The 16,785-nt window shown below is 33.4% G+C and overlaps 1 protein-coding gene across 2 annotated transcripts in view; it reads left to right on the forward strand.

Moving 5' to 3' along the window:
- Positions 1-16,785, forward strand: part of LOC145291285 (corticotropin-releasing factor receptor 2-like) — a 641,903-nt gene that overhangs the window by 561,203 nt on the left and 63,915 nt on the right. For both annotated transcript variants that reach the window (XM_080136936.1, XM_080136935.1), the window contains exons 7-8: positions 2,201-2,357; positions 6,631-6,761. In XM_080136936.1, the coding sequence (XP_079993062.1) occupies positions 2,201-2,357; positions 6,631-6,761 (288 nt within the window). The remainder of the gene's footprint in view (positions 1-2,200; positions 2,358-6,630; positions 6,762-16,785) is intronic.

Genomic DNA, 16,785 nt, shown 5'->3' on the forward strand with positions numbered 1-16,785 from the left:
ATCTTTTTTTTAGTTGTTGTTTCACGACGTTTCTGCCAACTATCCCCTTGGCCTTCGGGTCCCGTGGCGCAGTGGATAGAAGCGTTGAATCTCTACAGTTTCAGATGAGCATTGTCTGAAGATAGAGGTTTCAATCCTATCCAAAACCGGCCAGAGGCTTACTTGGCCAACACGTGGTGAGACGATAACTATAAAAGGCAGTAATTTCTGAGAATGCAGTTAGGAGATTCGGATCTCCAGTCGCGGTAACCACCTGATGAAGGCCAGAGGAATAGTTGACCGAAACGTCGTGAAACAGCAACTAAAAAAGATGCAGATAATAGTCTGCAATAAATAAATTAATAACCTATTCATGTTATCCAAAAAATGATTTTCCTTATCTGTGTCATCCGTCCGTCTCCCCAAAATGGAAAGTATTTATTTACAAATCTGCTGTACCAATATGTTTCGAATGAATCTATTACACTACTCGACCTTCTCTATTGTTATTAATATTTTATATATCTATTGACATCATTGCATTTCAACCCGGCGGTGCCCGGGTGTTTGGAGGTGCATGTTGAGCAAAAAAAAAAGTGGTAGCGGGAAGGTAGGCTCGAACCCGTACTGTGAAGGATGAAAAGAACGAGAAAAAACGTGACGTCTTTGCTGTTACGACCACCGTCAAAATGGGAGTAATGTAGGGTTAAATTAAGGCTAGGCAATCGAAAAAAGAGGATGACTTTCGAAAATATCGGCGAAAAAAGCGACCCCTCCCTGTAGAAAAGTGCCCAGTTTAGGGTGAGGATATTAATGTTTTTAGCCAATTTTTCGGTATTTGTCGTCTGAAGGTCGAGCTTCAAACAACACTGATCTTGTGAAAATCCGTCGCCTCTGTCAAAAGTTTTAGGCAGACATGCAAACATACATACATACATACATACATTTATATATTGATAGCTCAAACTTTCGACACAAACCGATTAAAAGCTTGCCCTATCTCTGAAGACCCTTTATATAAAATTTAAAATGTTTAGACCAGAAATTGTCTGAGTAATTTGGTAGAGACCGCAGAGGTCAAAATTCTTTTTAATTTTGACCCCTATTATAACCCCTTTATATGTATTGTTTTGAACTCAAATCAAGTTTGTAAGTTAAATTCATGTCCAAGGAACCTATATCTAAAATTTCAATTGTTTATACCCAAAATTGGCGAAGGAGTTTAGTAGAGTTCTTAAAGGTCAAATCGTTGGACTTTGGCGTCTTAACAGCAAAATTTCTGGCCGAAAACAGATTACAAAGATTTTCCCAAATCTCAGTACCCTGTATATCAAATTTCGAGTCTGTAGACGGAAAATCGACAGAGTTATTGCGTGTGGAAATGTACACAGACAGACAGACACACCGTCAGACAGACACGTTCACTTTTATAGATATACAGATGTATTAATTTTTAAAATGCATAAAAGTACAACTATATGTAGATAATTACATGAGATTGTACGTTTGGATTTCATTTTTGATTAGTTTTATTTGATTAACTAATGCTTTATTCAACTGTGTAAATATTTTACTTTCATCACCCCCTTATTAAATCATTCTTATTCCTACAACTGAAACTGAAGGTATAACATTTATTAATTTTAAAGTAACCCGAGCTATTCTCAAACCCTCGGGCATAATGCTGCCCTAAAAATATATACATAGGGCACGCACTATTTTTATGCGCATACGAACTATTTTAAATGAGGAAAAGTTTGTTTTAACAAACAGTTAATAAATTAACATTGCAACCCTCATCTACGAAAATGTAGCTTGTGTTCTTCTGTGTTTACAAGTTAATTCTTACTCTTTTGGAGATATCAAATATTTAGTTGTTTTTTTTTGTTGTTGGTGTTGTTATTTTTTTTTCAAATACTTTGTTATCATTTATTTATATAATGTCGTCAGTAAATCTACTACAGCCATGATAATAATATTGTTTATTTATTTATTTTTTATAAGCGATTCTGTGGTGTATTTTTATTACTTCCCCGCTGCTTTAAAGGGAGAGGTTATCTGCCCTTTTCTTATATTCTAGTCGGCCCACATTTTGAGGCGTATTATTTGTAATTAATTTATTATTTAAATATTTTTTTAAATATTTAAATGATAATTATATGTTATAGATATATCATGTTTTATAAGAGATGACAATTGAGTATTTTCTCAAAATTTGCAGAAATGGCTTTGTAAACTGGTGACGACATTACTGCAATACAGTGCTCTAGCAAACATTTTCTGGATGTTCGTCGAAGGCCTCTTTCTTCATAATCGAATTGTCGTGTCGGTCTTTAACACGAAAGCACCTTTCAAGCTGTTTTATTTTATTGGTTGGGGTAAGTATCATTAATTTATATTTCCTACATGAAACCGATAAAAAATAAATTATATATAATCTTCCTATAAATTCCGCTTTGAGATGAAATTTATTTTTTATTGTTTCATTTTACTTCCAAATGAACTTCATATCGAACTAGAAAAATATCCGTCATAAGACAGGTAAAATTAATTTCCCAAACACAATCGTTTTACACGACGTTTATGGCCACTTATGAAAATTAAAAATCATAATACAATATTACTTAACATTATGCCTAGAATGCTTAATTCAATTTGAATCCAAATCATTACTTTATATTGATTCTAGACAATGTCTCAAATGTAAAACTTCACTAAAGTAACCTTAAAAAACTTAGAAACTAAGCCAATTAAATAAATTATATCAATGCAAATCTGAAATATTTAATTTTTAATGGGTAGTTATACCCTATAAACCAATTAAGGAAGCTAAAATTTGCGAAATATTGGTGTTCAATAAAAATACATATAATTTTACAAAAATATAATAGGTGTGTGAATTTTCACCAAGGGATTCTACCTTCCCCTGGCTCTTTTTATGAAACTTAAGTAAACTAAATATAGCCAACATTAACAGCTCTTATGCTTAGAAGATTCATAGTAAAATTTATAATAACGGGATAAGTTTATTAAGAGAATTCATATTCTTGTGGAATGCTAGCGTTTATTCAGCTATACACTTTCCTGGAAAATGGGTAGGACGATGCGATCCACATTAACGGCCGGCTAGAAGCCCTGATTTTACACTATGCGACATTTTTTCTTTGATATTGGACAAAGGAATAAGTTTACACTGCGAAGCCAGTTACATTAGAAGAGTTTGAAATGCGCCTACATGAATTTTCTACCATTTCACAAGAGTTTCTAAAAAGATTGATTAATACGATTTCCGATTGCATTCAGAAAATAAAGGCGGAATGTAGTGGATATATTGAATTTTTAATAAAAGGTCACATTATAAATGCTGTTCTCATATTTGTTTCTTTTTGTAAAAAATATTATTCATGAATAAATTACAAGATTTTCAATATATAGAATGACTTTTCAATACCATAGATATATCATGGTTGTTTTTTTTTTTATATCCATATTGAATAACCACAGACAGTATTTTTCATTTTCATTAAAAATCACTAATGTTTCTCCCGTAATACGATTCGACTCCTAGTGTAACAGAGCGCAGACGTGCGTATGCAAATGCATACAAAATGCGAGATAATGCCACAGGAACAAGAAAAAAAGACTATAAAAAGGAGAAAGAGAACATTAGAGAGAACGATCACGTAAAGGCGTCACAACCGTAACGAGAAGTCATGCCTGACGGGAGAATGAGGAAATGAATATCGTTATTACAAAAAAAGGAGTCGAGTTATTACTTGTCCTATGTTCCTTGCGGCGTAAACTGCATACAACGTGTGGGTCCTGTGTGTAAAAGTGTACAACGTTACACTGATATCAATCAACTATTTCATCACTACGACTACCGTGGCAGCTATATAAAAGAGAAAAGAAATTAACCCTGTTTTTATGGCGCCACAATGATGTATTTATTTATACCTTTATTGTTGGTGGCGGTGAAGATGTGTCAATTAGTCTGGATAACAATTATGCACAAGAATTCAACTGGGCGGATGTATTTGTGTCTAAATCGCTAATCGAGCCCTGATACTAATTTCGGTTTAATTATATAACTATTTGTGAAACCCTAGCCTCAACCTACAAACACTAACTATGAACCTTTTTTATATTCAGTGAAGAGGTATTTAATCCTATATCTAACCTTTGCCAGTTCCAATAAACAGGTACTTTATTCCTTGTAATTCATGTTGGGTTTCTTTTTCAATAAGGTCGCTGGACTTTAACCAATAATTATCTTAGTTTTGACAATCAATCATTAAATTGTGGTGTTTGCATTTTTTTTTTTAACTTGCTTTTTACGACGACGCTCCGCTCAGTAGTTGGACGTCGACGAATCTCCACAACACTACCCAAAGCCAAAGTTGCAGCAAAAGAAGGTCATGCCGACCGGTCTCATCCATTACAGTTCTTTTTAATGCAAGCAAAACCATTACAGGAGAGAAGTACTGTACACAAATGGATAAAATGCATCATAAACTTCAACAAAAACGCCTAACATTAGTAAAGAGAAAAGAAATTTTCCTCAACGACGGTGCTCGATCGCATGTTGCTAAACCGATCCTGCAGAATTGGCAACAAAACTTTGTCTCATCCACCATACTCCCCAGACCTCGCACCTACTGACTACCACTTTTCAAGCTTCTCGACAACTTTCTGCGTGAGAAATGCTTCAAAAAGCTAAGCGATATCAAAAAGGCATTCAGCGACTTCATCGCAACTAGAACGCAGGATTTTTTATGTTACTGGCATAAATACACTTGTTTTGCGTTGGCAAAATTGTATCCATTCTGGTGGTACTTATTCTGATCAATAATATTTTGTTTCAACCGAGATATGTTCAATCTTTCACGAAAAACACCCGTCTAGCTGAATCCACTGTAAAAAATTTCCCCCACTCTATATCTGTGCCTAAATCAAAACGCGGATTTCATGAGCAAAGCTTCTTTCTTAGAACTGCACGCCTGTGGAACTCTGTTCCGTCTGCCTGCTTCCCTCCGGACTACAACTTGGATGTCTTCAAGTCTAATGTTAACAAAATTATTAAACACTTCATAAAATCTCCTCACTAACGTGATGTACTTGCAATAACCCTTATCCCTGAGTGGCTTCCGGGCCTTGATAAGTGGTGATCACTGTGTACAAAAAAAAAAAAAATCTCAATTTAAAAATAAAACCGCAAGAAATTTCTTGTCTAACTGATATATATATATATATATATATATATATATATATATATATATATATATATATATATATATATATATATATATATATATATATATATTACCCGACCTTGGTCGGAGATTGATTTAATGTCATTTTATGCTTACGAAGAATAAGATAAAATAAATATGTAAAAAATAAAGTTTTGAAAAAAATCTCAATCGAATTTATAAGAAGATTAAATGAGAAAAGAGAGAATTTTAAATAAGTGTTTGTAAATGCATAAGTAATGTATAAACAATGTGGTTTTATTTTGCTGTGGGGAGTGTTTTGCTTTGATTAGTTAGTAAAAGAAAAAATCATTTTAGAAACTTAATGAATTTGTATTTGTATAAATAATTGTTTTTTTTCAAATGTTAATTAGAGTCAGGTAACTGGAGAAAAGGAAGAACTATTTTAAAATATAAGAAACTGTTAAGTTGGATTCATACTGTAACTGAGGTATTACCGTCTGTTAATAAAGTAAATTGTCCAATTGTATCAGTAAACGTCTTTTCAGTTTACGGAACAACGTTAAGAAGTAACGTCGTCAAAAAGGAAAAAGAAAGAAAGAAAAACACGCTGTAATGTTCGTGTGTTCGTCTGTGCGTGCGCTGTGAAGTGTGAAGTAGTAGTACGAACAATTCCATAACATAAATACGTAGTAAGTGTCGGTCTGGATCGTCGCTAAGCAATGACCTGGAAAAATGGCCGGTCATTTTCATTTGCATACGTAAATAATACATAGCGATTATCAGTTGCCGATACTTGTTGGAAACATTTCGATGAAAAACCTAGCTGCCAGTCACAGCAAGTACCTCTGTGTGTAATTTCATAAAATCGGTCAAGCCGTTTTTGAGTCTATAACGAAGGAACTCACACACACACAGACAACGTTGCACATATATATATATATATATATATATATATATATATATATATATATATATTTGATTAACTCGTAAAGTAATATACCGATCATTATGAAATATAGAATATATTTTCTAGGTAACACGAAGAGTAACGTGAGTACATTACAGTTTGATAGACTCTATGAATGAAGGAATGTGCTCCTAAACTCGCTCTTCCAAAAAAAACTCTAAAACTAATGAGATACAAAAAATAAAAACAGAAAATAATTGTTCCTCTCTAAATGTAATAAAATTTTAACCTTACCAGTATGCACTGGTAAGTGTCAATATCTGTATCTGATGACCCTCACTGAGTACAACATATTTTAAACAAAATGTAATTTTACTTCTCTTTCAGCTAATATTTTTTCAAGTTTACGAAACTATGACAAACTAGTTGAAATCGATTAAATAATGCACTGCGCACTAGTAACCGACAAAACTGAGACCAATCCAACTATAAATGAATTTAAATTAATTATAGTTTTTGTTTTTACAGGAATTCCGTTATTGATAACTATTATTTGGTCGTCCGTCATGCATTCTTATCACATGAAAAGCTGCTGGGAGAATTACACGAAAGTTCCATTCATCTTCATCATTTATGCTCCCATCATTGTCGTTTTGTTGGTAAGCCGTTAAATTTGTATCTTTTAAACGACAGTAGATGAATACACACTCTTGTAGTTCCGTATGAACGCCGCATGTTCCTTTTAATTTACATTTATTTTCAGTTTATAATATTGCTTTTTCATTTTGCTATTTATTTTCTTCATCATTAAATAAAAGTCTAAAATAAATCCCATTAAATTATATTGAATCGTTTATGTTGTTGCAATATTTTTCTATAATGTTCATAATTTCTATATTTAACTGCTGCCCACCACATCATTACGTGACACAACGCCAAGAAAGTGGGTTGTCACCAGCTCCCCTAAAGGAGGGGCACTCTTGCCTGGTAAAAGGTGTCTGAGCATACCCGTCGGCTGCAAGCAATAAACTTACCCTACCCGAAAGCCGGATGGCAAGGCTTGGGCGGGTAGACCTCCTGAGTGATACCTAGACGGCGTACCTCAGTCTGACAGACACTAGGTACTTACCAGGTCTTGGCCCCGCACCTGTCGAGCTGATTGTTAAGAACGGATTCTTGCCTGGTACTTTTCTACCTAGTTACTAAGCAGAGCAGCGGCCAGGAGACTTCCCTACAATTACAACGAGTGTAATGTTGGGGGTAGATATTTAAACGCTGATCACCTCAGTATTCTCTGGCAAAAGGACAAGGAAGTGGAGTGACAAGCAAGCTCCCCTAATGAAGAACACTCTTGTCTAGCAAAAATTGCCTGAGCATCCCCGTCAGTTTTTCACGGTCGAGGCGCCTCAGGCAGTAAGCAATGAACTTACTCCACCAAATAGCCGTGTGGTAAGGCCTGGGAGGGTGAACCTTCTGGGTAATATGTAGACGGCGTACCGCAGTCCGACAGGTACTGGGCCAGCTCCTGGTCCCACACCTGTCGTCCTGAGTGTTAAGGGCGGATTCTTGACTGGTACTTTTCTTACAGTAGTCTCCAAGCAAGTAAAGTAGTAAGGAGACTTTTCCCCACAATTACAACGAGTCTAATCTGGGTTATGATTATAGAAAGTTTGAAAGTTGTGCTTATAGACACTGGCGGTAGGAACTGGCCAATCAAATGTAGCTACGTTTTACTAGCAACCAATCAGAAACTAGAATCGTCCAATAAAAGTATTGAATATTTCAGTACTCGCACAATTGATTTTTTCGTGTCCAACATGAGGAGGAATTTGCTCTCTGCCTGCTAACAATACGACACTTGTATACAGATCGACTACCCAACAGAAAACGCTGTTCTTTGTCTTCGTCTTGTCTTTTACAATTCACAGCTGCTATGATTAACGATTGATATTTTGTGGAACAAGTTTTTTTTTTTCTGAAATCAAAAATAGATTTGTGTTCAAAACCTATTCTTTTTCAAAAATGTTGTGAATATTTATTCTTAAAAAAAGACATTTTGAAAAGTGATGCACTGTCATAATCGCGAATTTCGAATACTTTCAAATCATATCAGCTCGGACAAGTAACTAGACCTAAAATCGATAGAATTATGTTCCTGCCTTAGAATACAAAATTCTATACCTTAACATAAACGATTTCAGGTATATATAAAGACCTCGTATATGAGCTTCAGCTATTTAGTCAAATGACGAGACAAAAATAAAATCTTGTGAAGTCAACGAACCTAAATACTAAATACAACAAATAGAGTAACAGTAAAATAAATCAGAGTGAAAAAAGTAAGGAATGAATTTACAAACTTATAATAACTGATAAAATCAACTATGCACAAAGAAAATCCATAAGAAAAAATAGAAAAATGTTAGTGTGGCGAAACAGTTGTTTTTGTATTGGAGAGTGGTAGAAAGAGGTTTCATGAATAAATAGTTCGAATTTTTACAAGCTGCAGGAATAAAAGTTGGTGAATGAATTTCAAACTGCAGGCATTAGAAAGGGGTGCGCATCCTATGTCGAAAATTAAATCGAAATTATTAAAAGGTTTAGAAAACGGATATGGAAAGATTTTGAATGATGTCTCGCCTCAGTTTGATGCGATTTGTGGATTGGGATGTGAGCTGTGCTTTTAAAATTATATACCTGTACAACAAGACATTACTCAGTTTTTCCTTTTCCCTAAAAAGTAGGGTCATCACCAATATTAAAAAAAGTACCGTAAAAGTAAAGATAAAATTCAAACAGCACCGAATATTAGGTTGACTAGAAAGTTCTTGCGATTTTAAACATTTAAATTTATATGAACATATCTCGGTTCATACAAAAAAATTATTGATCGAAAACCCCATCATCAGAATCAACGTATTTTTGTCAATGCAAAACAAGTGTGTTCATGTCAGTAACGGAAAAATCTTGCATCGTTATGGTGATGAAGTCGCTGAAGGCGTTTTTGATAACGCTTAGCTTTTTGAAGCATTTCTCACGCAGAAAGTTGATGCTTGAAAATGTGGTAGTCGATAGGTGAGAGGTCTGGAGAGTACAGATGATGAAGCATAGGTTCGAGGCTTAAGTCGTTCAACTTCTGCAAGTCGGTTTTAAAATGTGCGGTTGATAATTGTCGTTGAGAAGAATTTGCCCTTTCCTATTGATAAATACTCGGTGTTGTTGTCGAAGTTTCGGATGATTTCAGTAATTTGCTGACAGTACCTCCGCCGTAATATTTTCGCCTGCATTCAAAAACCTGTAACAGATTAGATCGATCGCAACTAAATAGTAAGCATGGATTCTTTTGCTGCAACTCTGGCTTTGGGAAGTGTTGTGGAGCTCCGTCGGTGTCTAACTCACTGGGTGGAGTGTCGCAAGTCATCGTAAAAGAACCCACTTTTCATTACAAGTCACATCTGGGTCGAAAGACGGCTAATTCTTGTTGCGTCATAGAAGGAAAGATGACACTTAATAATGGCATTTCTTTTGGTTGTCGTTCAATTCGTGAGTTACACATTTATCAAGTTTTTTGTCTTTCCAAATTTCTTAAAGCGTTATTGTGCTCTGCGTTCAATAAAGGTTCTTGGGCCAAACGCTTCGTTCATAACACGAGTTGTTTCAGCAGCTTTTCTGCCTAGCTTGAATTGAAATAAAAAAATTATTCGAATTTGCTTCTTTCCATCTTATATTCGACGTTTCCTAATGGGAATTTATTTCTTTAAAAAAGATTGCAATTTACACGATTACATAAAGTGAAAAACGCTCTTTAAAAAGATATCCAATGTAAAAGTGTTAGAACGAAAACTTATTTTATAATACGTATTTGAAATCAAAATTAAAACTTCTGCAAGAACTTTCTCGTCAACCTAATACTAATATATATATATATATATATGTATATATATATATATATATAATTGTTAACAAACACATAACAGACAGGTATACTAATTTATATATATATATATATATATATATATATATATATATATATATGAGAAAGAGAGAGAGAGAGAAATAAAAAAGGAACAAACCTAGTTCCGTGTTCATCAACGCTTCGTCTTCATTTCGAGACATCCTTTGGATGAATGAAATAAAGAAAACAAAATACCAGTACAAATATTTAAAAAGTCCTTGGAATAAAAAATGGCATACCGTTGTGAAAGAGAGTAAGATGTTTTCATATAGCCGTTAATATATTTTTTAAAATATGATGTAATTCATATTCTTTTGGGAACAAATATATCCGTTATAATTCACATATTGATGTGTAACTGAAAAAAAATGAGTGTATTTTTGTTATGTAATTTATTGGCTGATTATTTTATTATATAAGGTGTTCTATATATATATATATATATATATATATATATAATATAATATAATATAAAAGCAGAGCTCATTCTTAATAATGTCGAATTACTTTCAACTAATTTTAACAAATTTTCGATATTCTAATACATAAAAAAACAACACCCAGCTTATGAATTGTGTTCGAAAACATTTAACACAAATTACTATATAAGTTACTATTCGTATACTACATAATAAAACTGGCTTTCACAATAATTTAATATATTAAAGTCATTAGATTTTGAAGACTAAAATACGTATCAAATAAATATAAAGTAATCCCTACAAACTCTAAATACACGAAACATCTTACGTTACAAGCTTGAAGAATGGCATTATGCATATTACACCAAACAAAAAGTTAACTATTTCTTATCCTCCTCATAGGCTAATTATCTTACCTACGAGCATATATCACAATAATATTTACTACACATTCCATCTCACTTACAATAAAACTGTTAAATAACTCGAAACCCTAATTTCAACAAACGTCTTTACATTTCTACATTAGTGACACACTGTATCCTCTCACAAAAAAATTTTTGGAAACAATAGGTCTTTAAAATGAAGAGAAACGAAAACGGTTTTGTCTCACACATGCTAATTTTAAATCACAAATTTAATTTTCACAATAATACAAGTGTGCATATAATACCAAACAGATGTGCTTTGTAGAAGTACGTCTTATATATAATCCACGAAATCACATCGAACAGGAGTCAAATTGTTCTCAAATTCTCCACCCATAGCTAGTAATATTCTTGTAGCACATTTATTCAATTTTGATTACAGTTAATTAGTTATTTTTCCCTATTTAACATTTAACCTAGATACATTTCTCTTAATTCCTTCACTTTTCACTTTCCTAAACATGCATAAACATCCTTAATTAGATTATCTAGCTTCCTGGACTAATTTCTTTACCTGTTTACACCCAGAATTTGACTGTGCACACTTTTATCATATTAATTTAAAAATCGATAGGAAATGAATCTGTACCATTTGCCATACTATTCCCTTCCTTGGCAGTTTCGTATTCTTTACTCTTACTACAACGTTTACTTTATGTATATTTCATATCTTTCAAAATAGTATGTATCGATTCTAGTATCTATTTATGTTAATCGTTTTTTTCTCTAATAATTTTATCTCTTTGATTATATATTTTTTGTTAGATTTAATACCAATGCATTCTGTTGAGTAATAACCCCCTAAACGTACCTCTAACACAGGGCACAGGGGCATAGTAACGCGCAGAAAGTATTAAATTCAAAATTATATATTTTTATTATTTAATACTGGTAGAAATTTTAGAAGAAAATAAAGTTGAAACGTGCTTTTAGGGGCTCGTAATTAACCATGTTCATTCTGGGATGTATACTCCAACATTTCTCATCAGAAACTCGAATGAACACAATCAAAAGGCAATCCGGAGAAAAGATACGGGAAAATAGCACATAGAAGATCTAGTATTTGAAATCGTTAGTCATGAAAATTATCAAGCAAATATAATAGTGAAAACAAGCAAGAAGGTTGAAATCACCGTAAAGGGTCTAAGAGATTTTATGAAGTTAGCGGAAAATCAGATAAAAAGATATGAATCCTAGATAACATCCTCCATTCCTGGTGAAAAGATCAAACGTAAAAGATTTCTATTCATGAGTGACAATCTAATTAGGTAAAAAGAACAATTAATTAAAAAAATAATAAAGAATTTATTCAGTGAGATGCGAGGGAGATAACTTGACAGGAGATGCCTAATGATAAGAGGAATATATTCTAATATTTATGTAGCTTACATTTCAAACAATAAGTTAATTAAATTTAATTACACTAAAACGTGTTAGTTTCTGAGAGCCAATTAAAGTAAAAATATTTTTCATGAATTAGAAGAGATCGCGTATTGAAAAACTTATTATCATAATATTAGATATAATTATTAAATAGTGTGTAGGCATAAAATTTCTGTTTTCGTATAGCTAGAGATTAAATAATTAACAAGAAAGGGTATTAAAAATAATTATAATTAAAACTATTTACGCCCTATTAAGAAGAAAGTTTCTTAACAGTTGAGCACTGTCTGTTCAAATGTCATTTGGCCGCGTGCAAGATAGCGACACTTTAGTCGGTCGATCATTGTAGACGGTTCCTGTATAACGTTTATGACTTTATTGAATATCGACGTGATTTACGGTGCCCCTGTGGTTTGTTACTTGTAATAGAGACAGAGATAGCTTCATTGTAGTGTTGAAATCACATTACCAGTAGCAGCCATATCTTCTTGCACTGAGGATTCCAGAAGGATGTACACTAGTGTCTTTAGATATTAAAATTTAGTATTTATAATTATATATGTATATTACAATTTAAAAATTAATAAAATTATTATATATTCAGTTATTCTAATACCGAAAATTCAACGGTTACAAAAGTTTATGCTTAGTGTCATTTTCGAGGCGATAGATCTTTATTGTTAGCAATTTATCTTCATCAGAATACATATTCCAGAACTCTACAATTAGAAACGACAAAAAATGAAAACTCCAAATAGACAATTATCTCCATATATTTGGATTGCAGAAATTCATCTCTAGAAAAAAGTATCGTAGGTTTGCAACAAGGGATTGCACATCCAAATTTGTCTATAATATTAGGCATTATCTTATGTAACTTTAAAACGCCATTTTATACACATTTAGTCGTTATAATTAAATCCTACATTATATCCTAGGAGCAACATCATCACCATCGCGACCATCTTTAGAGTAAGTAGTTCCTATTTTTCCCTTTAAATATTAAATGTTCCTGCAAGTTATGACCAGGAGGAATTTTGCACTTTTGACAGATATGAGGTTACACCCTTCGTAATTGGGACATAAACTCCTAGACATAACATAGTATTTCCCTTTTCCGATTCAAAAATAATAAAGTCTTTTCAAAATAATTCCGCTCAATCTGATTGATTGACCGCTACATTCTGGATTAACGGTATTAGCATGCTAAACAAACGCTAATGTTCAAATATGGCATCGCAATCACGCCTACTTTCCCTCTTACTAAATTGCTTCGTTCATTTTCTTACATCTAACGGCATTTTGTATTTTCTCTCTCTCTCTCTCTCTCGCGCTCTCTCTCTCTCTTGCTTCCTATCTCTCTTTGTATATATTCTTCCAACCCCTCTCTCTCGCTCGCTCTTTCTCTCTCGCTCGCTCTTTCTCTCTCTTGGGCTCTTTCTTTCTCTCTCGCTCACGTTTTTACATTTCTCCACGGCAATGCCGAAGAAAAAACCACAAACATTTATTTCCTCTCTCTCTCTCTCTCTCTCTCTCTCTCTCTCTCTTTCGCTCGGTTTGTACATTTGTTCCAGTAATTAATTATATTTGTTAGGCATAGTTACGTTTTTATGTACTTTATTTTAATATACTTTATTTAAACCTGCGAAATCTATTACGATCATCGCAGAATAAAAAAAAGGTTTCGGCAATAACATCTACTAGATTCTCGACATTGCACACACGTTAGCTTTTTATGGGTGTGAAGAAAATTTGTACATTAGGTCCACCTCCATGCCTCTCTTTAGAATGACGATTTTTATAGGTTTGAGACTATGTTGATTAAGAAAATCTCATTAAAATTTTGCGGAGACAAGTATTATACAGATAGAAAGACCTATAGTAGGCACTTTAATTCACTGGGTGCGCGATAAACAAATCTACTTCTCTTAAACCGACATTGCCACCTCCCATTTTTTGCGTTTGCGGGTGGGTATGCCAACAACGATTACCATGATTAAATTTTGGGGGAATTATTTTTCCACCCCTTCAAAAACAAAAAGGAATTTGTCTACTCTTAAAGCTTTTCTAATCATGGGGATGTTGGAGATGTCTATTCGAACGCCGTTCTTAAGATGGGGAGGTTTTTATAAATTACCAGTTTTGCTAGATTTATATATATATATATATGTATGTATATACATATATATATATATATATATATATATATATATATATATATATATATATATATATATATATATATATATATATATATATACCGGGCTGGTTAAAAGTCCTGTTACACTTTTTGTATTTTTATTTTAAGTTGCATTGATTTACTTTTTATATGGTAAAGAAAACAAAATCATTAAATAGTGTAATATGACCTTCGAACAGTATGTTTACTAAATATGACCTCCATCAGTACACTGCTGATTTTAAAGATCTTTTTAAAAAAAACTTTTTTTAGGGATAGATTTTAAACTCTTCCGACTTAAGGTTGCCAATACTACAGTTTAAAAGGATATGGAAACAAAAAGCTACATTCCAAAGATTTATTTTTTAAATTTAGATTTTTTTTTAAATTAGGCTTTTTACACATGATCAAAATTATAAGACCAGAGACAAAAATTCTATTAAATTGTACAAAATGTCTATGAAAAGTGTATGAAAACACTCAACAATCAAACTTAATAATGAGTTCTACCTCCACTGCTTTTGATGCCTTCAAAAATTCTTTGGTTATGCTAGAAATAAGGATTTTCATTAAAGTGTGGGGGATCCTGCTCCAGTTTCTGAAGATGGTTCACGAAGTTCATTTTTTGTTTAATATTGTTTGACATTTCGATAAACCTCTCTTGTTATCCATCCCCAAACATTTTCAATTGGGTTCAAGTCCGGTGAGCATCCAGGATGTCCTAAGAGATGGACTATATTTTCTTGTAGAAAGTTCAAGGTCCATATTGCAGTGTGGATTGCAACATTATCCTGTTGGAATAACGATCCATCCCCAGACAAACGATGACCCAGACAAAAGATGCTTTTTGTAGCATGCTAACATAATCAACTGATGTCTGAAGACCCTGCACCATCTAGAGCTCCATCGTCCCTCTGTAAGAAAAAGCACTCCATACCAGTACGGGCCCTCCACCACTATGACGTGTGGAAAAAAATTCAAAGGATATTTTTTTGTCATAACAATATCGTTGGACCATTTTAATTGAATATTTTTCTCATCAGAAAACAGGACTTTCTTCCACTTCTCAACGTCCCAGGTTTGGTATTCATGACCAAATCTTACGCGGTCCACTTTCTGACGTGGAGGCAATCTAGGAATTTGTTTACACTTTTTATTTACCATGCCTTTTTGTTGTAAGTGTCGTCTGATGGTTATTGGACTGCAATTTGCATCTGTTACCACCTTAATTTGACTAGAAAGTCATCTATCATTCATAACAACCCGTCTGATTCTCCTACTAAATGCAGGAAAAAAAATGGGGGGGGGCTTCCTAAGGATTTTGCTTTTCAATAATTCTCAGTGTTTCAAAAGTTGCAAATAACATTTTTATTGCGATTTACCTTAGCTGCTATCGCTCGATAGAATTATGGAATCCTAGAATTCGAGAACGCTCAACTTCGGTTAGTTTTCTTGCTTTAGGTATGGTAACACCTTCACACAGTGGTTTGCTAATCTCTAACGGAACTAAAAACATTAGAATAACCATAAATCTAACAATTTATACCATTGGTCTTATAAATTTGACCATGTGTACAAAGCCTAATTTAATAAAAATGCAAATTTTTAAATAAAATTTTTTCAATGTACCTTTTTGTTTCCATAACCTTTTAGATTGTAGCATTAGTAACCTTAAGTCGGAAGAGTTTAAAATCTAACCTTAAAATTGTCTCTTTTTAAAAATTTTTAAGTGATCTTAATTTTTTTATCAGCAGTGTATTAATGACACCGCTCAAACGTAGTCTGAATCCCTGACAGACATTACGAATGTACTCCTTGCTCATTGAGGACCACGTGTGGTTCACGGCATCAATACTACTACGCTACTGTGACGACACTTGAACACCTTGCTCACAACATGCGTCCAGATGCTGTAGTTCAATGCATTCAAATCTAGTGATTGCAAAGGCCAAAAATCCTTCGATCAAAAATTGGTGTTTTACTTCAATCAATCCTGAACGATTTTGGCGGTGCGCAATGGTGTCCCATCTTGTTGAAAGATATAATCGGACTTTTTGACGATCCCCTTGATCCGACATGTTTATAGTAACGGGCGTTAAGTCGATGTCCAGTGGGGAACCACACTGAAGGCATCCATATTTGAAGAAACAACTCAAAACATTATAACTGACGCCGGAAGTTTTGTCGTAGAGACATTAAACACTTTAGAGACATCTTGACAGAAAGACACTATTCTGTCATAGTGATATTGACGATAGAATCGACGGTTAAGGTATTTTCGTCCTTAAAAATAGTGATTCGGTTTCCATGGCTTTT

This window comes from Euprymna scolopes, chromosome 12 (genome assembly GCF_053919585.1).
Source record: "Euprymna scolopes isolate OS-2025 chromosome 12, ASM5391958v1, whole genome shotgun sequence".
NCBI classification, from domain to species: domain Eukaryota; kingdom Metazoa; phylum Mollusca; class Cephalopoda; order Sepiida; family Sepiolidae; genus Euprymna; species Euprymna scolopes.